The sequence below is a fragment of the Brienomyrus brachyistius genome, chromosome 23 (assembly GCF_023856365.1).
Source record: "Brienomyrus brachyistius isolate T26 chromosome 23, BBRACH_0.4, whole genome shotgun sequence".
Taxonomy (NCBI): Eukaryota; Metazoa; Chordata; class Actinopteri; order Osteoglossiformes; family Mormyridae; genus Brienomyrus; species Brienomyrus brachyistius.
Genome location: NC_064555.1, coordinates 2004720 through 2031122, shown reverse-complemented (window position 1 = coordinate 2031122; position 26403 = coordinate 2004720). Strand labels below are relative to the sequence as shown.

Below are 26403 nucleotides of genomic sequence, written 5' to 3'. Positions count from 1 at the left end.
GGTTAGCCATTAAATGTCAGCTTAAATATGCGCAGTCGTTTCGCTACGCAAGGTTTCCAGGAGCCTGTACCGATAACTCCAGCTGTAATGTGGGTATTAACAGGCCACGACCACCGGTAATAATATTATTAATAATAATAATAATAATAATAAAAATCTCACGGGGAGGGAGTTAAAGCTGATTATCCCCATCTGCTCACCCAAACTGGGGAGGCCAGAGTGGAACCTTCTGCTCATATTTTAAAGGAAGACAGACATCAGACTCCCCGGAACGAGACCGCTGAACGGAATCGGAGCCAAGACGCATCAGAGGTGCCCAGCGCCACATGGAAAGTGTCGCATCTAATTTAGAGATTAGCGCCATTGCATCTGGGTCATAGCTAGACGTAATGAACTGGTCACCCTGCTACTCCTGGAGGCTGAAAAACACAGGTGACATATAAGGTGGCATCAGTAGGGCGGCGATAGTGAGTGAGGTGGGGGCGCTCACTGCTGTGGTGCTTCGCAGGCCTCGCCTGACATCCCCCCCTGCCCGGTGATTTGCCCTGGTTGTTGTCACAGGTGGATGGGGAGTCTGTGCTGTTTCGGGAGCCGCTCTGCCCACTCTCATCCAGTCGGGCCTCTGGTTGGGTGTCTGGGCCCTTGGGGGCCTCAGTCTCCTGCCCGTCCGGCTGACGGTCTCCATCATCCTCCCTGGTACCGTTCTCCATCTTTCGGTCCTGCTCCTCCAATCTAGATTGATGCTTGGGGCTCTCGATCTGGCTTTGGTCAGACCAGTCTCTCTGGACAGACGTTGGACTGGAGTGGAGGGACAGGGAGAAGTCCTCCAGCTCGCCTTGTCCTGAGGAACACAGCGCCTCCCCTGGCTGGTGGAGGAAGCCCGCGAAAAAGCTGCCCAGCTCCGCCACGTCCTGCACCTGCCGGAGTGAGAAACCTCACATGAACCTGAACGTGTCACGGAACACGGCACCGCCGCTAATGTCGAGAATATTAGCAAGCCGAGACACGAGCATGCGTCACTTCTTTGGGATTTATAGAGCTTGAGGATGATCTGGTGTGACAGACGTGAGGCGAAAGGGAATAATCCAGAAATAGATTGTTTATTTAAGTTTGCATTCAGGCTGGAGAGACGAATTTTACGAACCGCGGAGAGCCGCTACAGGAAGCCGCTCTCAGACGGGGCGGCAGGCGATTTTCTGGAAAGATCCGAGCGCCGATCACTCATTCGACAAGGTGCTGCTCCTTCAGGTCTTTGACGCCCCTAATTTTCTGAGGATACCGAGTCCCGGGGGGGTTATAATCGAACCTCGTTAGTAAACCAAGCCACCCCAACAGAGCGAATCACCGTGAGGACGCTAAACGGGACGTCTGAGGAAGGTGGCGTGACAAACAGCACTGTTCACATTCCCGTGAGCGGCGGCGTAAACAAATCAGAGCTGGCAGAGACGCACTGGGCGGGGGGGGGGGGGGGGGTTTTGACGACCCCAGTGCACACGGAGCTCCCCCAAGGACATTACCGACGGCGACAATCCTAAATTAATCGTCAGCTGGCATTTCCGAGACAATGCCAGAATGGAATTGTTAACCGCCAAGCGGCGGGGCTGCACACCCCCGACCCCCCCACTATTATCTCCCTTTAATAATGCCAAGCCGCCGGGCGCGACCGAGCCCCACCCCCCTGATGTGTGCATAAACACAACGAGATATTTGACCCCCTGGCTGTTTAGCGTTAAATGACACTCGAAACAATAAAGCCAGTGATAACGGGGGTGGGGGGCACCTATTCCTCCTCCCTCGCCCGAGAATCCTCTTCCACAGCGTGACAGTGCCATTTACCGTGAACACAGAGTATGTGCGGGGGGGTGTAAATTCATATCAGTCTGAATGGAGGTGATAGAAGACGAGGGACAGTGCCAGTGGCGTCTGGCACCGGAGAGACCGGCGCTGACAGGACCGTTTGGACGTGCCTGGCATCAGATTCGCGGAGGATCCCAGCCTTAATCCAGCGAATTTAGCTCATGTGACGAACTGGAAACAGGTTTTGCAGGAATGAAAGAGAATGAATTTGAGTCGCGGTAGTAATCAGAGAGATGCCAACCTCCCTGGGCGTGACGGACCGGTGCTGATGGTGCTGCTTGGGATTCTGCGGCCCGTTTGTTTGTAATGTACGTTTTAGCAGATTATATATAAAAATACTAGCCGGTAATCCTTTTAACGTAAACAGTGATTAACAACGCTGAGAAGTAGCACAAAGGTTTGGAGCTCAAATGCCAGTAAGGGACCTGCTGATATACTCTTGAACCTAGGTGCTACACTCACACTCATCCATCCGTCCATCCATCTGTACATACCCAGTGCCACATGAATTGCTCCGGTAAATTCCAGTATCAGCCCCTTTTGGATAAGCATCGGCTAAAAACACTGACCTAAATGTAGATTTTTTCCCACCTATTTATATAGCAGGATATTACCTACTGATGGGTTCAGGCAAAAGTCCTTCCTCAAGGGTTCAACTGCATAGCCCCTCCTGGGACGAGGCCCTGAAACGTCTCAGTTACGTGAGCGCCGCTCTACCCGAAGCCTTTGGAGGAGGTCGGCCGATAGCGGCAGACTGCTCACAAAACAGCGTAAATTTAAGAGTAAGCGGAACACAACAGAACTGCATAAAAAAAGACACAAAGAGGAAGCGTTACATCTGGGCGCAGCCCATCCGACCGATAATACAATCCGTCCCCCGCCAGAGGCAGCCGCCGTTGCCTGAGCGACCTTCAGCCTGCTCCTTTCACACGGTCACGCCGTGCAGATCTGAACGTAACGACCCTGCCGCTCGCTCTCTGTACCACCTGGGACCAGAAGCTGAAACAGGTTGAAATGAACTTAGCTTCACGCCGCTGCCACCTATTTACATATATGCAATTAAATTTACAGGATCGCACAGCAGCCTTAATGTCTTCATTTACCCACTATAATCCCCTGCAATGCATTTGCATAAGTCACGACTTACATATAATTTTTCTTTTCATTTTTCACTTTTTATGCTTATTTTGTAACTAGCGTCCCACCCAGGGAGTCCCGAGCCTCTCCGTCCTGGGAGGAGCTTCAGGCTACCAGTGACCCTGTACTAAATAGGTGGTTATGCAATACGGAAGGGTGGACGGATGCTTGTTTTTAGACTTTGACAACTTACAACTTGCTGTTCCCCTGCGATGGGTCTGGCTGGCGCTATTTACTTGATTCATGAGAGCTGGCTGACTGCCAGACTGGCCTACCTCCCGGCCGGCCCTGGGTCTCACCTTCTTTATGTATCCATGTATCAGCTCTGCATCTGGGAATTGCTCGGCGGACAGGACCAGGTCTGCCTCCAGATACTGGGCCTCACCCTGGGCCTGGTTCTTGTCAGTACTGCAAGAAGGGTTTGGGGTAGGCAGAGACACACACTGAGCGACGTCCACATGATCCAGAACATTACACATTTTTCAAATTACACATTTTTGAAATGACTATGTAAACTATTAAAATAATATTATGACACGTGTGCCTACAGTGTGGTTGATAAACAGGCTAAACACGCCTTGTTTTTCATTTCGAATCCGGAATCGTGCACCTTGAGACTGCGGTTATTTATAACCAATGAAAAGCTCTATTTTTACAAGAGGAAATCCCAACATTCCATGAGACCGGCAACCGTTCTTCCCATTGTCCGAGCTCCCATCCCGCTGATAGGAAGCGTAAGGTCATCCTGCTCCCCTCAAGGCATCCAGCTTCCAGATAAACTCTGTCGGCACGCCCAGCCAATCCACGGCAATCACACGGCAGTGGACATTAATCCCACCCTACGCTGCAAGACCACCGCATTGGCAGAACCGACCTAAATCCCCCCAAAACCCTGACTTTCTGGGGCCCCGAGGCGGCTGTTAAAAAAGACTTTGAAATCATCTCACAGGAGCTTGGGATCCACGATGCCGCCCCGAAACATCAATACAGCGAACGGCATTGTTGGAAATTGGAGCAGCATGGTGTGGTGACCTCTGGGGTTTACTGTGGGGGGGCCAGATCTGTCAGTAGCGCATGGATGGGAGGGAGGAAAGCAGGGACCTTAAGGAAAGACTCTCGCTGTATCACCGCTGCCATATTTTTCGATGGGACCCATCCATCTTGATAGGCCAGCTTGAGCAGTCACTTGTGGATGGGCTCAGGTTCATGGGGGGGGGGTCTCTTTTTACTGATCTGGGACACCAGTCCTTTGGCCAAACCCAGACAGTGGCTTTGATGACCTTTCAATTCTCACCGCCATCGTAACTCTGTGCGTAACTCTCCGCACACCCCCTGAGACGTCGTTCACGCTTCTCTGCTGCCGCCCTAACACGTCCCTGGCTGTGCTGGCGTTTCACTAATTAAGGTAATTATAAAGCCCACTAATCTCTCCCTGATGAGCGTATCTGGAGCCCTGGGGTTTGCGTGATGATCCTACAGCATCAGCTAATTATTAGTGTTAATAATTCAGCATGCGTCTCTCTCTTGGACTCTGGCTTTCATTATGCCACCCCCCCCCCCCAAAAGCATGATGCCCTGCAAATAGCAAGGGGGTAGGTGACGATCGCTGAGCCCCTGGCAGAGGGTGACGTGACGTGACGACTGCCCTCCAAGCATCTCGACGGAACTGAGTATGGCCCATTTACTTACTTTTTAAATTAATTTTTAAGAGTGGTTACACAACAAATCAGGGCTAATTCAATTTCAGAGTAACTCAAATATGTCGGGGGGGGGGGGGGGGGTTGAATGGAGCCCGAGGCGAACGTTGTTAGTGGGTGCGAGGGGAAGCGGAAGATGTGAAACGGGATTTTCTGGGAATAATAGAAGGATCCGGAGTTCTTACGGAACGTCGATCCAACGTTGGTGGAAACACATTTGCATAATAAGAATGAATGGAGGCGTCCAGATTGAACAGAAGAGGCCTGGGTACATGTGACGTCGAGCGAATCCTGGAAGCGGATTCGCCGAGGCGCGTGTCCCCATTTAGCCGTTTGCTAAATGCTAAAATCCTTTTCTTTTTTTGCTCTCCGTAGGCAGGAAATCACCAACGAGCCGCTCGACTTCAGGTTGTTATTCCGCGTGTGTCTCTCCTTTTCAGCCGCTGATGCTCACTGTTGGCTTTTGTGCTCTCCATCCCCCTGGGGCAGGTGCTGATGCAAGCCGTTGTCTCCACGGTGACAAGCGCAGAGATGAAATGGGTGGGTTGGGGGGGGGGGGAAGGATCAAAAGGAGAGCATCTTTTCGCCTCTATCGGTCGATTTCATCAAGCGCTGCCCCCCCGGTCGCCTTCATCCCCCTACCCCGGTCTCCACACTGTCAAAATGGCCCATTACCCCACCTTCTCAATCTCATTATGCACACACACACACACACACACACACACACACACACACACACACACACACACACACACACACACACACACACACACACACACACACACACAGGGTATACCTATCCTTATGGGGCCCACTCACTCACTTCTATGGGAAAAATGCTAACGCTAACTATGACAACCTTAACCCCCACCCTGCCCTAACCATAACCATAAGTAACCATAAGTATAGGAAACTGGTCCCCATAAGGGAAAAAAAATGATATTTATCACGTTATGGGGACATTGTGCCCCCATAAGGATAGGTATACTATCCACTCACACACACACACAGACCTCTATTCATATCTTTGTGGGCAAAACCCAGTCCCCAGCAATGACAACCTTAACCCCTCCCAGCCCTAACCTTAACCCTAACCCTAACCTTAACCCTAACCTTAACCGTAACCTTAACCACAAGTAACCAGACTTCTGGCATTTTTAGTTTTTTGATCTCAGTCAAAGATTTATATAAAATTGTGTTTCCCGTTGGTCCCCACAACATCAAAATAACAGGTTTGTATCACACTGTAAGTATATCTGACAAACACACACACACACACACACACACACTTATCCTTCGGTCATGCAGCATCAAATGACGGATCCACAGAGACAGTGACCGTATTCCAAAAGGCCACATTTGACTGCTGGACCACATTGAATTATGGGTCACCTGGCCTGTGGTCGGCATCCACGGGATGGAATTAATCTCCCTCATTGTGCCGTTGTGGTTGTTCAGCATCTACCGGCAAACACCACGTAACCATATTATCGTCGCTGTCCTATGAAAAACATATATCTCCGAAATTCCATTATTTCAAGAGTGTGAAAAAACACTTCTTCTGAGATAGTGCTTTGCTAAATAAACCTAAAAATGTCATCTTTACACAGCCGTCAGTGAGTGGTTTAGTCACATGGATGTCAATGTCAACAAGATCTCACTTTATATATTTTATCAACTAATCTCACTCCAGCCAGCAACATTAAATTGTTAAAATTCGCAATACAAAGTAATCCATACAAATGACCATTATGAACAGAAATGTTAATACAAATATAAATACTAGCTAAACAGATGACTTCATAAAGCATCTTTTCATCAGTCAATTGTCAAATGTAAAATGCTAAGGCATCGTCACAGGCTATCAGAAGACAGCAGAATGGGCATATTCCAATTACAGCAAACTGTCACTGCTAGCGGACATTTTCATTGGACGGGGATGTTATGGAAGAAGAGGGGGGGCAACCACCTAACAGGAAGTACCACCTTCTAACAGGAAGTACCACCTTCTAACAGGAAGTACCACCTTCTAACAGGAAGTACCACCTTCTAGGAGTATGGAAAGATGAAGCAGATTCTAACATGAAGCACAGGAAGTGACTTGGGAGTTTTGGGAGGTGTCCTTCATCTACCTTACATGAAATCAGAATCGACAGGGAATACTGTACAACTCCGGCCAGGGAATTAGTTCAGTTGAGTACATAAGTGCTTAGTCAGAATGAAACCTGGCATGTACACAGACCAGTGATGGATTTTCAAGGTTTGGGGAATCCTGCCCCAGCGAGAGGGAAGGCTCCACAGATGGGAGCCAAGGAGGAAACATCTGCAGCCTGAAGCTGGAATAGCTCTGATCAGGCAGCCACTCTCCACCAAGACCCCCAATGCCACTCGGATCCAACAAGGAGGCGATTGGTCCTTCCGGAAACTTCAAAACCCCAGCATGCACCGTGGACTGACTACCGCACAGCAAGAGCCTTTAGATGGCCCGGTCCTCAGAGGACTTATCAAAGGCACGTGGGAGGGCTTAGCGTCTCAACCGCTGACCTTCCCAACAAGAAATGCAACGATAATTAAGGGCGAAGGCACCCTTCTGTGCACACGATTCTTACTGAAAGACTAGCAGCATGTGAGAACTTCATATTACTTACATAATCCATCAAAAGGGACGATTCGAGCTCTGGAAATCTCAGTTAAGCCCTTGAAACACAAAACCAGGAGGCACGGTCTGACAGACCTCCCTAGGATTTTAATCCCAAAACCTACACTGACCGCAGTATAAACTGAAAGACAGAATGACATTGTTACTTTATTTTAACTTCAAACCTCGTTTTTCCGTGTCCCTTTGACGTGCCTAAAACGGCCTGTTTATTATTCCGGCGGATGCCGGTGACCCGCGGGATCTCGGGGGGGGGGGGCAGCGTGCTGGGGGCGCCGGGCTCACCTGTCAGAGAGCCGAATGAGCACAGCGCGGTGGAGCTGCCTCTGTACCCCCTCCGGGCCACAGGGGTGAACGAAGGGGTGCACAGCCGCCAGGACGAAGCCCTGCAGGTACAGCTCCCTCAGCCGCCCAGGCAGGTCCCTGACCGAGGACAGGCAGAGCACCGAGGGGCCGGGGAGCGCTGTGATGGGGTGGGGGCAGGGGGCAGAACAGAGCAGACGTGTAAATCACACAGGGAAGTCAGACAGGCTACCAGTATAGGCACAGGGTAAAATCCATCCATCCATTTTCCAAACTGCTTATCCAACTGGGTTGCGGGGGGTCCGGAGCCTATCCTGGAAGCAATGGGCACTAGGCAGGGGACAACCCAGGATGGGGGGCCGGGCCAGCCCATCGCAGGGCACACTCACACACCAGTCACTCACACACGCACACCAACAATTAGCAAGTCCAATTAGCCTCAGACAGGGTAAAATGTACAGGCAAAACACAGACACACAGGTAAATCACCCAGGTAAAACACAGGCTACCAGCACAGACACACAGGTAAACCACAAAGCAGAATCCACAGGTGAGACAGTCTGTTACAAAGTCTAGGCAGTCAGACACACACATAAAGAGTCAGAACAGCACACCGATGCTCCTGGGAAGGGATCTGCACAGAAATACGCAGGTGTGACAGCAGAGGAACTGAATCTGCGATCCAGATGGGAACAGCGGTCACATGGTTCGTCAGTCACAACACAGACGTGCAAAGCTAGACACACGGGAGCGCAGACAGGAAGAGGCGGGGCCTCACGCGGGCCACTTCCTGCACAGGTGGGTGAGAGCACAGTTAAACCTCAAGCCTTTTAATATTCACAAAAACGGAACCTTAAAGGACCTTTCAGTGCTTATATCCTCTCTGCAGGATTTAGAAGCTTAAACCCCGAAGGACGTAGCGCCGAGCCGAAACTGCTTAAAAGGAGCATTAGTGAGCCAGTGCATCAGCGGATCCTATAGTAGGGGAGAGCAGGAACAGGGCCACAGACCCCCCCCCTCCCTCCCCGGCCCCCCTACTAAGCCTGTAACCGCAGCAACAGCTGTGTGTCTGTCTCCAGCTGTGGATCAAAGGCAGCAAGGCCATGCTAACGAGCACGGCCGCCAGGCGCTAGTGCCCCGTCTACCTGTGCCAGGATGGCATAGGCTATGGGGGGGCGCCCAGCGAAAGCCTATCAGAGGCCCAGCAGCGCCCCCATTCAGTCGGCTAACGAAAGCGTAGGAGGGAGGAATGTGTGCTAAAAAAAGTAAATAGGACATGGATTAATAAATGAAAGCTGAATGGTACGGTGAACAGTGGGCACATTGTGTGCATCTGGATTTAAAATGAAAAATATCAGTAGAAACGCTACAATACTGAAGCCGGATCGCAGAGACAAACGGAGGGAAAATATGAACATGCAGTAAAATGTAAGAGATTAAGCCTTCAGGACAGGAGTGTGTTCTCCATAAGTAAATATTTTTAGACGATTCCTATTTGAGTTGTACTGAGAGCTGCCAGGCATAATCAACAGATTAACATTAAAAGGAAAAGCTTCTTGTGAGCGTGGCGTCTTAGTTTATTTATTGCTGTTAATTTCTGCTCAGAAGCGATGAATCACTTGCTAAGAATGCAGAGGAATGGTGCAAATTATCGGGCAAAATTCAGCCAGGTGCGCAAACCGGCGGGCAGGACGTACCTGCTGGGGCGCGTCAGCGGGAAGAACACGGACCAATCGATTGGCTAAAGCGCCGTTATTTTTCTGATATGATTTTTGAGGGCGTGACGGCAGGGAGGCGCAGCGGAATAATGCTGCAGAGGGAAGCGGACGTCTGGGAAGCGCCCGCACACACGCCGGCGGTACACAATAACCCCGGCGCGGCGATTCATGAAATTCATCACGGTGCGGTTTTCTGATAAACGCGTTCGCTGGAAGACTAATGGACAGAGTCAGCCCTTCATCCTCAGCTGCCCATCGAAATATCTCTGCTCTTTAATCAGCCGGCCCTGTCGCCTGTCTCTGTCTCTAGGATGTGACTTCATCCTGCTTCTTTACCTAAATCGTTAGCCGTTATGACCCTCAGGGGGAACCGCGGGGTGTTACTTTACTACTTTTGCGACTATTTGCACATAATTATATTCTTCTCCCCCCCAGTTGCACCACCTATTTATCGCTCGTTATTGAGTATTTCCTCATACTACATTGTCCTGTATTTTCACTCCTTTTTGTACGATTGTCCACCCCGTCCCCCATCCCTGTAACACTGACATCAGAGTCACGGTGTTTTTCTGAACATTGAATCTGCTCACTAGGAGACCAATGGTGGCAGTCAAATACCACCATTATGTGAGGATCCTCGCTGGGGCTGTGTCTGTGGAAATACTTTTACCAACTGCTGCTAGTTTCATGCGAGTAAACAGCAAGTTAACAAAGACGTCCTCCTTAAGTCCTCTAACAGGCACGAATACCTTCTTAGTCCGGGCGGTGGGGGGCCAGTGTGCTAATCAGAACAAACCTGACGGGATATTAAGGCACCCAGAATATGTACATCAAGTTGCAGGATATTTGCAAGGAATTCTGGGAAGGTTGGCAACAGCAAAATCTGGAACAAAGAATGATCCTTCCGACTGAGGACAGGTACAGTGAGATGCTCACTCATCCGGAAGCTGACACCACTTCTAATGACCAGAAGCCGTCCCATAGACTGCATACGGAACCTTCTGGGGAGTTCCGGAATACCACCAGTGTTCTGAAAAGCACCTTGAGGAGAGCTGTATTCAAAAACAAATAATTTCTGTGAAACAAGCTCAGGAATGATAGGACCTCCTTTCCATGCATGGTCTGTGGGCGGGGAGAGGGGCGGAGGCCTCTTTGAGGCCGATTTGCATCAACCCCGAGAGAAAAATAGCCAAGAATAAATTAGCTCGACTCGTCCGGAAAAGGCGTTAATAAGATCAGCCGCAATCTGTTGTTCTGATGCGTTGTCCCAGTTCGCAAATAAGCCGCCGTTTTTATTCCAGGGGGATTCACATGATATACCAAAGCATGCCCGCCTCGAACCCGGAACACCTGGGCAAATGGCGGCCATATCTTTCATCCCACATGATCCGTTTTCCAGGCCTGAGGGGAGACCCAGACGGCTACATCTGAAATGAGATCCGCACGTTTCTGCGTCGCCCAACAGGGGAGGATATAAACAGGATTTGACAACCTGGCGGTTCCAATCAGACGGTGTGACTGCCGCTGGACCGTGGTGCCGCAGTCCGCCCCCCTAGGGAGTGACCCGGTAGCTGCGGAAAGTCTGTCACATCCCGCCCCCCCCGGCCACGGCTCCGGCAGTCCGCCTCTATGGTGATTTAGAAGACTAATGACTTAGTGTCGCAGGAGTGGCGCACGTCTCGCCACTCGTCATGATGGGCGGGGGGGCGTGCGAAAGGCCACGCTACTGAAGCTGGGCTGGGGGGGCAGTGTAGCGCTACTGTACCGGGGATCTTCCACCAAGAGCAGATGAGAAAATCACTGTCACTCTGGTTTCTGGGATCTGCACTCCGACAAATGTCAGAAGAGTTGGGCAGACATTATCGACTCCTGGCCCCAAACCCGCGCGTGCATAGCGCCCTCGAGGCAAATGGTCGTCAGTAAACAACTCAGAGGCCTATTTATACCGGGTACAATCGAGGTAAATCGATAAGAAACAAGAGCTAAAGACCAGGAAGAGCTTATTAAGAGTCCAAATACTGAAGCGGTATTTGGAGTTGCAGCCCGCGAGACGTCCCACTGTGACTGCAGAACTGTCATGTTTCGAGTCAGTCAGAGACTGCAAACGAGACCGAACTCTGCATATTTTTGGCGAAGCTCTACACCTAAAGACTCGTTCCTCCTTTTCCACCCTGGCTGATGCGGCCTGGGGGGGCACGCCAACGCTACAAGCTGGCTTCCGCGCGCGGGGCCATTATTTGTGTCCTAAAAAGATTTCAGTGACAGACCTATCTAAAGAAGTTAAGCGGTAAGTAATGGACGCTGGAGGTAAAATGGGTTTTGAATGCTGGCTTGTCTCCATGAGACAATAAATCTTCGAATGCGGGATCTGATTGACCAGAAGTCTCTGAGCCGCTGGTGTCGTCAGTGTTGCTAGGAGACAGCTAGGCGCTTGAGGAGTGCACAGCTTGGGACGGTGGCTTCGCACCCCAATGCCTAGGCGGCTGGGGATGAGGTCATACTGAAACTGTAGAAAAATGTATAAAACATAACCCTAAATATACTTTCAGCCACATGCAGCTTAATTTAATTCAGGCAATATGCACATATCATGCAACTACCCAGCATACTGGCTGAAGCTACAGCCTGCCACTGAGGTGGTGGAAATCTGCAGCGATGAGAACGGAGCTCCTGATTTTCCAGTGACTTAAACTTAACACTTCTGACAGGCTAATCAAGACACGTCAGCATCTCGCCAAATGTTACGCATCTTATAAGCAACGGCTTGCTGACGCGGGAGCAGGATGAAATCGTGATAAATCACACATAAGGTGATCTGGATGGCGTTTACCGAAAAAGGAAGAGGCGGCCGTAACGAACGGAGCGCTGCACGTTTCTCGAACCGGAAGCAGACGTCGCTGGCCCCAATTCTTGTGAAACCGAGAAGATGGTTTCTTAGTAACGAGCACTCGACCAAAATACACTTCCGGTTTGGGAGTCTGCTCTCGGCCTTCAAGTCACTGTGTGTTTGGATGATTAACGATGGTTGAGGACCAGAGGTGATTCTTGGCATTCAGCTATTTAGCTCTACCACACTGGGTTCGAGGGCTTGATAAATAGACGCACGGAAGACGCACTTTTTCTCAGCTGCTACTGCGCCCAACTATCACAGCCGTGACCTGTTGACTAAAACCAAACTTTCCCAGAATATTCCAACGAAAGCATTTGGGTAAAAAGACAACTGAGGTCTTTTAGCTCCACAACTTCCTCAACAGAAGGGACCACCCATTGGTTGACGATAAACCATCTGGAGGGCCAATGGGCAGGAATGGGTGAAAGGTCCTGTCTGATTGGTGGGAAGGGGGGGGCGCGGGACTTCACACATCTTCCCATTCATCGCCGATAAACAGACAGATCTCTTCCCACAATATACTTGGTAATATAGGCTAAATATAGATGCACTCTTAATATCTTCATTTAACCTTGATGTTACCAAGTTAAAATTCACTGCAGTAGGTGACCCTAAGATGGCATTCTGGTAATGCTTTAATCACTCAACGTGTTTCAGCAGAACTACGAGTAGATGAAGGACATCTCCCATCATCACATAAGGCCCAGTAGAGACACCTACTAAGATACCCCCCTCCCATAATTAGAGAACTGTTAATTACCAACACCCCCCTCGAATCATGAGTAAGAAGAGAAGGCGAAAAGCAATGCATCTGATCTCAGCTCAGTTCAGAGGGACCAGGGATGTGTCAAAACAGGTCAGCCGGGTTCATGAAGGCAAACCCCGGCCGGCAGAATACGACCAAGTGCAAGATGTGAGTTGATATGCTGAAGTTCGTCCCCTGCAGCTGGGTGTTCACATCCTGGCAGAGCACCAACCCCCATTTCAGGCTCAAAGAGTCCCTGAAAACATGCTTATATTTAAAATGACTGAGGATGTGAGTCGACACCTGTCCCAGAGAGGTCAAAAACACACCGATCCGGAAGAGACGAGCAGTCCTCTTTTTTTTTGGGTCATTTAAAATTTCTTACAGGGACACTCGGCTAATATTGATGTCCTGCTGACAGCCCCTCCACCTCACCTGCGGTGAAAATTGAATGTCATCTCTCATATCGCCGGATTTCAACTATGTATTTCGGGGGGCAACGTGACAGTTTAATAGAGTCACACTTCTCGCAGTGTGTTTCCCCAGCTCCCTGAAAACCCACTTGCCCTGATGAATTGTGTGGGAGTGACGTTGTGTGACAAGTGGGAATCGTCATGGCAACATCCTATTAGCATGTTCTCAGACTGTGGTTAATAACATCTGTGATTCTTAAAGAGAAAATCCATATTTAAAAGAAAAAAAAACTATATTTGATGTGTTGCCTAGATGCTTAAATACAATATTACACATTTGGTATTTTTACATTCGCACTGCAATATGCAGAACTGAAACAGCACTGCAGTACATATAGACTCAGATACCAAACTAGAAAACTGTCAGTGCTGTTAAAAAAAGGGAAAAGATTTTGCTGCTGTATGCAAACTACAGAGAACAGCTGAACATCACTCCTCAATCTGACATTATGGCGTTCTGTATAATATAAGCTTTCACCCCTGTGAGACTGCAGAAGCTACTGTGCTTCGTGACTCAATCAAAATTACTAAGTGTGGCGTATGTATTCTGCTACTGGCAGCTATAATCCTTTTTTGGTCTGTCGGGGTCATTAGTGTTTGTTTGAGGCCAACGCTGGATTAGGTCGAAGGTGGATGGGTACGAGTTACTCAAGAAGTTATTAAAAAAATAAATATATAAATACTTAGGCATACAGAAAATATATACCTCTGCGTTGGAAGCTTAGGGAGGCTGTAACGGGACTAAACTGTCAAGAGTAAAAAAGATGAAAGCAAGTTCAGATTTCAGATGGAAGCAAACGGTCACAGATGAAATGTGGGGCGTCCCTGTGTTGTGGTCATAATGGACCCCTTTCTAGGCATTTCCAGTCTGATTTGCGGGGGCCTTCTGACAGTTTCTCTGAGCAGAAAATGTCACCGAGTGGAAAGCGGGGGGTTCTGGGTACGTCGCCGGCTCTGCCCACGTTCTGTGCATCCTGCCTGCCACGCGATAACCGTCCGTGCGTTGGAAACTCCTCCCACGTTTTAAGCGCTAGCGCCGTTAAGCGTATTAAAAGCACGTCAGGCAAACAGGAACCATGAATGGTACAGGAATGGGTGTTCCAGGGAAAAGCTGGAGGTAAAGAGGGGAATTCTGCTGTGTTTTCAGGCCGTCCCCTTCAGTTCCCTGTCAGAGTCCCCTAACTGGATTACAGCCAAATCAATACCGTCACTTTAAATGAGAACAGGCGGGTAATTGCATGCACTACAGGAGTCAGCCCTAATAATCATTTGTTTAATTGGCAAAGGTCCTCGGAGGCACAGGAAGCAGAGGTGCTCAGATGATAGGTACTTCCTGTGCCGAATACCGATTCGCGCAAGGGAGCAGGTAAACACGTTAGTGCTGCGGTAACCCCTCTCCCCCCCCCCAAAGAAAGAGCACAGATGCAAAGAGGAGGCCAGATGTTCACTAGCGATGTGAGAAATGAGGCCTCGGAAAGCCACAGTGGGTGAGATTAACATCCGCTGTCAATCAACGACCGATTTCAATGACCAGGAACTGGCAGAGCAACCAGTGGGAAGCGGGTTTAAACCAATCAATGAATGGCAGTGCGTGTTAATCCCGCCCCCTTGGTTTTTCATGCCTCTGCCCACCTGTCGTTTCTGTTTGCTGTGTCCACTGGTGCCCCTTGGGCTATGGATGGGAAGATATGATTGGCTGTTCATAAGACAGGCAGCTAAAGTAGGGCAGCTCATTGTAATTTTCGTTACAACAAATTAAAAATATGACAACCTCGCGGATACTTCACCAGAGGCCCACAAACCCCCATCACATGCTTCAGGTGGTCTTGTACGTGTTCTTTAAGACGCGATTTTCTTGCTGAAAGACAACGGCCCACTTTCAGTCTCTGGCTTCCGGTTCTCTGCCGTTCTGAGCGTCTGCAAGCGTGACGGGACGGCAAACCTCGCTCTCCAGGCGCGGGGCTGCCAAGCGCCAACTGGCGGCCACATGTCACACAAACAAAACGCAGAAATGCTCGTTTTATTACTGACAAGCCGATTAAATCAATGTTATTCATTGTGGCTTTAGTGCATCTGAGGAACCACAGGCACTGTGCACGTGTCCAATTTTGGCTGAATTCCTCTTTAAAGAACGGAGAGGAAAGTCTTTAACGATAAGGATGCATGGTGCTCTTTTTTAAGTATATTTCTTGTTGACTATATTTAGACCTTTCCTTCTTACAGCGGCAAACGTGGAGAAGAGGTCAGTTAAGCTGTAGGCCGTCCTTAGGCTCAGCCACAAATTAAACGAGAGCCAAATGAGAAAACAAACCAGCACATAAAACATTAGCCGCCAAATAAATAAAGATATAAACAGTATTACCTCTTATTCAGGGGCAACTGGGCACCATCACTGGGGGCTACTAACAGAGGAGTAGAAACTGAAAAAGACACTGCAAGTTATGATGAAGATGGCAGCTGGACCCTGAGGGTCTGCTGTACAATTGAACTGATGATGATGATGGTCCACAGGAGATGGCACAGTCCCTGCATTTCACTGCGGCCCCCGAGCGGCACGGCACAATCACTTTCCATGCATTTTATCAATGCTTAATGGAGGAAAGTGCCTCTGTCCAATCACGCTGATGAAAAAGAAAAGAGTGGCTAGTTCTTAGACGAATGGCACGGAGACATATTAGACCTTTCATTACAGAAGATGGAAACACCTGCTTTAAAGCGCTTGATGGGACCACGGGACGCAGAGACGAATTAAGCCCAGGGGGAGGAAAGTACTACCGTGTTCCGTGAAAGGTGAGCGAAGCGCATGGGCAAGCAAAATGTAGGGAAGTGGTTCTGCCAGTAACGTTTGATACTGCCTGGTTAATCGTTGGACGCTCAGCCTGGCAGCACTTACACCCAAACTGGCTCCTTGAAGGAGGCGGGCATAAGAAACGCCATAATTTATAGAGAGGGCCCAGCCTTATTATTAGCCAATCATATGTTTGGAATCGGTGAGTGGCGGGGAGAGGCCACTCTGGCGACCAATCAGCTTTCAGCTGCACCCCGTATATCCCCCCCTGGCTCCTTGTCAGTTGTAGTCTGCACTTGTGTTATCTGACTCATGTGCAGCTTGGCAAATAAATAAATGTGAATACAAACATAAATGTATGGATAAAAACACAAGTGGATGGGCTAGAAACACAAGTGGATGGGCTAGAAACACAAGTGGATGGGCTAAAAACACACAGAAGGTGACATCGGCCAAAGCTGACGATGGCGGACGGACGGACGCGGAGTGACCGTCTGCCAGCGGCGACGGCATGTTAGCATGTCTTGCGGCCTGTCGTCATGGAGACGCACAGGTATGAGCATGCCGGGATGGAGGGTCCTGCTTGGGGAGGAAGTTCTACATGAGCGAACTGGGCGGATGGTCTCACTGCAACAGCTGCGAGGGTCCAGAGAGGAAGGAAGCGTTCAGGCTCCTCCATATCCTGCAAGTCAGCAGATACTCTGCTCTCGTTTCATTAGATTTATGGAGGGACGTGGCCAATAATGTACTTATAATGAATTGTAAACCTGGAATTAGCAGCAAAGCTGCAGACCAGTGTTTTTTCTTGGCTGGGGGGGATGCGACCTAAATGTGGGTCATGGGACAATTATGAGTAGGTCGCGAAGTCTGTAATTTTACTGCCAGCCGGCTCGGTCGGCAAAACTTACCGCAGTCACTCTCCCCCACCCTACCCCACAAACTTTACCCCAGGCACCTGAAACTAAACCAGGTGAGAATCACCACTGTAAACCTTAGTCTCGGTAAGATCCAGTAGCTCTGTGAACTGTCAGCCATGCACGGCTTAGTAGGATGTGTTAGGCACGTTTACACTATGAAGCCCAGTAGTCCCATAAATGTCCAGTATAATGGCTTCTGTGGTTGGTGTTAATACACACTGACCTGCATAAAGCCCAGACATCCCAGCCCGAGAAGACAAGGGCATAGGTTTGGTTTCAGCACTGATAGGGAGTAAATGAACCCCGAAACTGCAGCCCCCTGAACACGCTCGGCACTCCCAAAATTTACCATCCATACCCAAATATACGTTTCTAAAAGCCCTGATAACACACCTTTATTTTAAGCATCAGTTAGAACATGTCTGTGGCGTGTCGGATGACGTAACTCGCGAGAGGACACGTTTGCCATGACAACCACTGGCAAACAAAGTGGTTTCAGAGAAGCGCGTGCGGCGCTTCCACGAAGTGTTTCCCGACGCGGCGAGAGAGAAGTGAAACCCTGCCGGCGGCGAGTCACGCGGCAGAACAGGCGAAGCTACGTGACACAAAGGTGCATCAGTCGTGCCCCAGCCCATCCTGCTCGACCGCCGCCGCCTCAAAGCCCGGCTCGCTTACGCGGAGGATTACGCCCCACACCACGCAAACTGCCATTCCGGCACCCTTAACGACACCGGCTGTGTGATCTGTCCCATATTGCACTAGGAATCTGAACTCTGACTGAGGATGGGTCGACTGTAAAAGGCTGCACTGTGTTCTTAGATGAGGAATTTCGGTGTTTATAAGGGGTGGGGGCGCGATGGGCCATAAGAAACAATTGCACCTGCATTAAGGGGAAGAAAGTGCGATAAAAGCCAGGACTTAAAAAATGCTTCTTAAGGACAAAACATATAGAAGACAGGGAAGACAGCTGCGAAAATCGTCACGGTAACGCTACGGCAAGCGGCGTCATTCAGAGTGGATTGACGTCAGGCACGTGCATAGGACCACTCCCCCCCCCCCCCCCCAATGGGGACCACAGTACCAAGGTCTAGACGTGGAACGGCATCGCATTTCAGTCGTCACCCCGCTGTCCGTCACGCCGATAATATCATTAACAGGCTCGGAATTAGATCGAGCGCCGGATCTGACCGTGAATCCTCCTCTGAGATGCCTGGCTGCCACCAGCATCCTTCATGCGCTGAAAATCCTCGGTTAGCCCCTCCCCCAATCCCTGGCGTCGTCCCGCATCTCCGCAAACAAACAGATGACCCTTAAGGAATATGCCAGCAGCCGCACGCACGCCCAGGCCTCGGGATGCCCCCCCCCCCCGCTTCGTCATAGGGGTCCACTGGACCCAAGGAAATAAATAAATAAATACGGCAAACAAAAAAGTGGGTTAGGGTCGCCGCACCAGCTCAATGAGCTCTCGAGGTGCTGGGGAGTTTTACATATAAATGACCCCGCTGTCTGGGAGCGCGATAAGGAGAAACTGAGGGACAGATTCTGCAGGCTTAGATTTGGACGACCCCGAATCCTGGAGCATCGGGTCCTATCAGGTGACACTCGACCTACCTCCGAGCCGTTTCACGTCGCGCGCCTGCTGGCTCGTTAATATGCTAAATGGATTTCGCGGAAAGGTCCATTCAAATGAGGAGGCTGAAGGGGTGCTGCACGACGTGGTGGGAGTAGGGGTGCGGGCAGATGGCGATGAGCGTCACAGCGCCCCCTATTTGTAAGCAGAGGAGTTCTCAGTCGTAATGCTGCGATAATTTGGAGATCCCGATTAGCCGGATGATTTTAGCTGCACTATGATTAAAGGCAGTTAAATCGGAAAGAGATCACCCTGGTTAAGAGAGCCTGAAAGGCAAACAGCTGCCGTTACTTGAGCGATTCTGAGTTGCGTGTCAGTGATACACACTCAAGGGCTCGGCACTCGGTACCATTCGTCCCGTCAGATAGGAACCAGGTGGCTTTGAGGAGCCTCTCACCTGGCGGAACTGAAAAACACAAACCGCTAGATGAAACATCACAGGTTTGAAGGTCGGCCCGACCCGGGGCTCTGCATCCTATTAGCGCTAAGCACCACCTCACAACCTGAGACAGCGTGTGTGCGCTTTGGGATTCGCGTTTCCAAGCTTCATTCATCACTTAACCAAGAGGCAGCCAGTCAGCCGCACTGGCTAACGGGGGTCTGTCATTTTGGCCCATTTACTTTACAGCTTTTACTTCCCAGCACTGTAAACATAGCGCTTTGTCGCCCTCATAACCACCTGTTAGCCTGTTAGGCTAATTCACAAACATTATACCAGTGATATGAGAGTCAGCTGACTGTACCTATCAGCTGCGATTCTGCCCGAGGGGGTCTGTGTGTTTGTGTGATGCCGTGTTTGTCTCTCTGTAACCTCTCACCAGAGCTTTGACCCTGGGAAACCAGACTGCGAGGTTGTTAATTACATTCATTCCTTTGCCCAGAATCCCACCATACTGCCGCTTTTTCATTTTGTTTCCTCTGGCCACCTCTCCTCCCTTCCTTCCTCCCCCTACTCTGGCTTCTGGTACACCCCCCCCCCCCACAAAAGGGGAATCCCCAGAAATCAGTTCCCAGAACTCCCCTTTGGGTTCAGTATGGTTCTGTCCAGCACAGTCTTTCCACGTCAGAACCAGTGTTCAAAGTTACGCCGAGTTGTGTTGCATCTTCATATTGACGTTGCGATTACCCACCTTCTGCACCCAGGAGGAAGTCCACGAATCGGTAGGTGTAGGCCACCCCCACCTTGATCTGCACCTGTGGTCTCTTCAGGGTGGAGTAGATTTTCCCCGGGCTGTTCTCCTCCGACTTCCTCAGCCTCTGCAGTCCACAGCCCATTTTTCCTGTTTTTTTGGACAGAGACAGGTGAGAAGGGTGACCCTGCTCCCACCACAGGAAACCCACACAAAATGCCCCACCCTGAAGATTCCCCTTCCCCTTGGGCTTGACAGGCCTGTGCGGGAAGTAATTTTCTAAGACCTCCAGCGATGATCTAACTCATAAGATCCAAGAAAAATCCGGCACCATACATTGATCACAGGAAGTATGAAAGCCGGAGAACATTAAACTCCAACTCCCCGGGGAGCCGCAAATAATAAAGCGAATTACATAATATTTCTGGGCAAGCGAGACACAAGCATAAAAATAACATTAAGAGCGACATATCTGATAGATGCATCGGAATAAATAAAAGCATACGTCCGTTTCACGGGCGCCCGAGCCGGATTAAATTAGCAGAGAGCAGCGCGGTGCGTTAGTTATCCGGAGCTCAGACACGGCCGCCGGGTTCCCCTCGCATTAATCCGGCGTGACAGCGCTTCGGCCATCGGGTGCAGCCGATTAAAGCCGGCGGGGGCTGGCGGGGGCACTTTGCTCTGTTCAGGTCTGATTACACCGGTCCCGGCCATCGAGCGGCTGGAGGGGCGCAGATGAGATTGCGGCGCATGTCATTCTGCAAGGTGACTGCACGTAATGGAAAGATAGGCAGTCAATTATAAAGAAATCAAATTAGCAATCCTAATACATCGCAATTAGGACCGGGGGTAATTCATGACGGGAAGGGCTTTAGCAAATGCGAGGACTTTTAAGTCGGGGATGAAATAATGGCGAAGAGTCTCGCCGCCAAAGGACACAATCGCGATGTTTATCAAACCGTGACGAAAAAAGATTGCCGGGGTAACATTTACAACATTAACCTGTGACTGCAGCCATAAACAGGTCACTTATTTACGACTTTCGTTGAGAAATCATTAATAATTTCGTGTAGCCGGCACAGATTCTTTTGGTTAGATTTCTGTAATTTGACAGTCAAAATCAGTGTAGGGACGAGGGTTTTTTAAATACCCTTTTGCACTTAATCTATACCCAAAATAAGGGCGAAAAGTGTTACATGCCTCACACTAAGCTCCTGTTTATCCTAAGTGCGTGACATCTGCCACTATAGCAGGAGGAAAAGGACATTTTTCCTCTGAATTCCCGTCAAGAGCGATATAGCAAAGAATTCATGCTGACTGTGATTGAGAGTAACATTATATTTCTCATTTGAACACTAGACCCATTCGTCCAAATCAAATGACAGTTTTAAACTTTAACCTATTTATACGTACTTAAGCAGGAAGGTTAAGTACTTCTCTCAGGGACATACATCTTGGTAGGAGGACAGGTAATGCACATTTAACTGTTAAATCAAAAACAAACTGAATGTGCGGTAACTCCATACTACTTACAGCCAAACAGTGTAATTTCAAGAAGTAAGAATTATTTGTAAATTAAGCTGTTAGAACAGGCATATATACGCATCCATCATGGTCAGGGTTAAGGTCATGGACCAATGTATCCCACCTCCTCGCTGCTTAGCCAGTACACGGTCCTGGGGGGAGGGGTCTGGAACATATCCCGGATACCAACAGATACCAGCCCCATCATGTGGTACAAAGGCACACACTACGGGCAGCTTGGCGATAACAATTATCCTGACTGCATGTTTTTGGACTGTAGACGAAAGAGTGAATAACATGGGGAGAACCGGCAAACTCTGCTCAGAGCAGGGGCAGGATTCGAACCCCAAACCCTGGAGGGTTTACCACACCACCAATAGTGAATATACAGTGATCCACAGCTATCCATCCATCCATCTGTTCTCCAACTGCTTCATGAAGACATTTCATTGTCTCTATATATACTGTATACACACTCACTCACGCACGCACACACACACACACACACACAAACACACACAGAGGAATATAGGTCTGCAGCATGCTGTGTTCATTCTCATTCTCTACACTGTGGATTCTACCAATGCAAAGAAAGGAAAATGGGGGGGGGGGGGTGAAATCTAGCATCTAACAGGTCTGCATGTGTTGAGGAGCTGAGATGTTGAGAAGAGTATATTTAGATCAGCTCTGAGCACATGCCACGCACCAAGGCTGGGTAGCAAACTTGGAGGTCACGCCTGACATCCATCCTCCACACTGTGCTCGAGGAGAACAGGCAGCTTGACCGCCTCGAGCCCACTCTCCGGGGGCACTAATAGAGGGCAAGATGGTGGTGGTGGTGGTGGGGGGGTTAAAATGGAAAGGAGGGAGCAAAAACAAGGGCAGAAATCTCATAAAAGCACAGCCTAATTGGGGAGGGATTCCATCTCAGCAAAAGGACTAACAAATATTGGAAATGGGATCCATTATGGACTGGGGGGGGGGGGGGGGGGGTTGGTGTTTTTTCCTCATTATGCAAATATGATGGGGCACTTTTTGAAAGGATCTTAACAGCATATTTGCCCTCAAAAAAGAGAACACAGCAGTCTCAAATACTGCTGCCCTCACAGAAACACTACACACTACCCATAATACTTTGCAGCAGCAAACACACCAGGCTTTAGTGTATATTACCCAGGTAAAGGTGAGGAAATTCAAAATCGAAGGCATTTCCCGGTAGTCTGGGTCCGTCCCAACACACACACACAAACAAACGCATTTGACCAGAGTCAATAACGTGAGGACAGGAAAACAAGAAAACCCTTCAGAAGAGACCCTGGAGAAGAGACACATCATGAACATTCCAGTGGCTGCCCATAAAGAAAAGGACAGAAACTGCTGTGTGAAATTTGCAGTCACTTCCTCTGGGAAGAGTCTGCAGAAATGAGAGCGATGCTCCAATCTTCTTGTCTCCCAAATATTTCTCCCTCTTTGGTCCACCGCTTTTTTCCATCCTTCCTCTTTCCACCATCCCTCTGCATCTTTTCCTGGCTCTTCTCCCTGACCATTACATCCCTCCCTCTTTTTCTCACTTTCCTCCCTAACATTCCCTTTTTCTTGCCCCACAAGCCGCATCGTACTGGTTGGAGATGGGGAGGGTGTGAGGGAGGTTAGGGTTATGGATTTAAAATGGGGGAGGTAGGCAGAGACCTGGGGGTTCGCAGGCAAAGACAGAAGGTCAAACAGCTCTGAAAGAGTCCCGTGGATGTGGGCCATCTTGGAAAATGGAATTAGTGCAGAAATGCCAGGTCTCTGCGGGAAGAAACTGCAGTCCACTCAAACACAATCAATAGTGACAGGATGCTGCTTTTAACCTAAGCTTTTGGACAGTGCAAACATATTCAGGCTTAGAAACCCTGTGCTTCCCCTGAATGTGAGCTTTATACACTCTGATGTGGAATCGCACCAGTTGCCTTACATTACCCCTAAGCCACCAAAACGATCAGTGAAAGCACAAAGCGATTTCACCCGCACCCTGCTACCTCCAGCGTGTAGCAGGAATGAAAAAAATACGCCCGCGAGTTGTGCAAATGGTTGACCACACAGCAGCGCGAGTTTACAAGTACAGAACACGCTGCTCAGCGGTTGGCACGGCGAATATAAACGACATTCAAACACAAAACGGATGCCTGCTCGCCAAATGTGCACGTAAACACAGAAATGGCAGTTAAAAGCGTACACATGTCTTCTCGCAGCCCCCCCCCCAGCTCCCCCTTCTCCACCCCCCCATGGGTCCCCCATGACCACCCCAAACTCAGACAAGGCTCAAGCATATCTGTGCCGTCAAGATGCAAACAACAAGCCGTTGCCATGGGGACCAACCTTGATAAGCGCTGCCTCTCTAGTCGTCAGAATAAAAGGCCAACCGTCCCTCCCCTCTTATTCCCATTCTGTCAGAGTTCGTCACTGTGTCAGTCGGGAATGCTCCAAGCCTTTCTCCAGGGTTCTTGTCATTCATAGAGAAACTAGATGTGCAACACCGACCTGTGATTTGGGGCGTACATTCTAGTTGTATTACTGGGGCGAAAAAAAGAAACAGCCATAATAAAAAGACTAACTATCGTGGGAAATTCATTGCTGTTCTAAATATTTCCTATAAATCTTTGAACACAGATCCCCATTAATTAATCTGAAATGGTTATACGCTGATTTTTCGAACCTCAGTCTTTCACCAGCAGCTTAGCAAAAGTCTCACATCAGAAGTTTTAACTGCTACGGTAAAGATGTTTCATCCTAATTACACGCATGGTGTGACCTGAGAGTAAATTCGAGTTTAATGTGTATGTCTAATAACAGATTTGTGTATCATTATAAGCAAGCAAAAGATAGAGTGCATATTTTTCGAGAGACCGCTTTCCCGTATAACTTCTACAAAACCGTTTAAATAGAAACCATGTGTTCTTGACCGCTATAACTGAGGCGAGGTGGGGGGGGGTATTTTCCATATTGTGTTTTAAGTTAGACAAATGGAAACACGATGGCTAAAAAAAATCTCCACCATTGACGCTAAAGTAGAAAGAGTTTTTGAAATTACTGATTATTGTACAAGATTTTTCACAGCGAAGCAAATGACAAGCAGCGGGCTTTGGTTTGAAAGCAGGCTATCATCCATTTGTCAGTGCTTACAGTCATGTACACAAAAACGGTATTCATCTTCCGCATCACAAACCACAATTGAAAACACTTCTGCTAAATATAGGATGAGTGGGAATTTATAGTCGTGCAAACAGGAAGACTGTTTAGATATTGTTTCAAACGTAGGTAGAGTAACGCTCACTTGTTCACCACCAACAAATGCGCAAAACATCGTGACCCTCAGACGGATGAAAACAAACCATCTAAAAGTACATCACTGGTGTGAAAGAAACAAATACAATGATTAGGTGTCACTTTGGATATGCATATCTGGATACTAAAATATAGAAATATATTGAAAATAGGATGACTAGTAAAATAGCGGCACGGCTGGGGCCGAGCTGGGGACCGGGGGCCCTCGGACGCACGGATCCTAATGTGTACAGTGAATCCGTCTGCCTCCGTGACAGCGCGTTTGGGAGAGTAATCCGTAGCATAAAAGCTTTCCTCTGATCCCCCACCGACGCCACCCCTTCCCAAGCTGTTGCAGGCACAGTCTGGCATGTTATGCATCTCTAGATCCCGGACCGGCTCCCCAGCAGCCTCATATGAGCCGAGGTACCAGACGCCACACGTGGTGTTACCGGGGCTCAGCCGCGATCGAGGGGGGGGGTGGTTTATATCTGGGCAAAACTTCTGCCCTATTTTAAACGCCAGCGGTGCACCACGTAGATGGTTTCAGCAAGCATGCATCAGATCACCGTCATCCATTTCAATACCCCGAAGTGAGACGCCACGATCGATTAATAACAGCGGAGAAATACGGAACTCCCAGAAAGTGACTTTCTACATGCCGCGTTTTGCCTCCAGATCTGGGACTAAAACAAACACTGCCGTGTGTGTGTGTGTGTGTGTGTGTGTTTTAAGGCACGAGGCGGGGAATACCTGTTTGGGATGCTGTGGGTTCACGTTAAGGTTCAGGCCAGGTAGACTACAGTCGCCAGTTACGCACCCATGTCAGTGGAAATGCGCCCCGCTCACCGCACAGGCGCGCTCTGTCTCACACATCCGGGAAGAAACGATCTTTTCTTAGTATTTACTTCAAAAGGAAAAAAAAACACGAATGTCAGGTCTTCACTTTCCAGTACGCGTCTCTCTCCCTTTCCCCGGCAGCCCAGCAGTTAACGGAGCGCAGCGAACGCACCCCGCCTCCTCCAGTTTAGGTCATGCTTAAAGTATGCTTCGGCTTCGCTCTTGTACTGCGCGACCGCAAAAGCCACATCCTCTAACATCCATACCTCCAGCCCTCTGACTGAACGACTGATCTCTCGCTGCCTTCGAATATAAGTGAGCGACAGATCGGCGCGCCCTCGGCAAAGTTCGCCCGAACCGTCCCCACCTCTACTCTCCACCTCCCCTTGCCCAAACCCTCTCTCTCTCTCTCTCCCTCTGACTCCCCCCAGCAGCCGGTACTGTTCCAGCTGAGTGAAGAAGCGATGGCGGGGAGAAGGAGGGAGGGGAGATGCAGGGAATGAAAGGGATGGATAAAACGTGGATCTATGGCAACTGTAACATAACAGGGAAGTAAAATTATTTTGATGGTGATTGTTTGGTGCCACCATTGTCGGACATAATTACAAATCAAAGAATGAAATGCAACCAGTGGTTTGAAAAAAAAGCCTCACTCAGCAAAAAAAGAACTCTGCTTTTATTAAAATATTTGCTATACTTTCCCGTAAGTCAGCACACTGCGATTGCACAGAAACGGTCATTTAAGGTCAAGAGCAGTGAACTGGAATCTGATTGGATGGCGACAACCTCCAG

At 49.3% G+C, this 26403-nt stretch overlaps 1 protein-coding gene across 2 annotated transcripts in view; it reads right to left on the bottom strand.

Annotated features, from left to right (window-relative positions):
* Positions 1-25967, bottom strand: part of rftn1a (raftlin, lipid raft linker 1a) — a 32332-nt gene extending 6365 nt beyond the window's left edge. Inside the window, exons 1-6 of one of the 2 annotated variants that reach the window (XM_048993684.1) lie at positions 25878-25952; positions 25525-25678; positions 19942-20091; positions 7633-7810; positions 3294-3402; positions 491-917 (exon numbers count right to left, since the gene is read on the bottom strand). In XM_048993684.1, coding sequence (XP_048849641.1) covers positions 491-917; positions 3294-3402; positions 7633-7810; positions 19942-20086 — 859 coding nt within the window. In that variant the 5' untranslated portion in view covers positions 20087-20091; positions 25525-25678; positions 25878-25952. Of the gene's footprint in view, positions 1-490; positions 918-3293; positions 3403-7632; positions 7811-19941; positions 20092-25524 lie in introns of both variants that reach the window. The other variant, XM_048993683.1, reaches the window with a different exon arrangement.
* Positions 25968-26403: the final 436 nt, after the last annotated feature.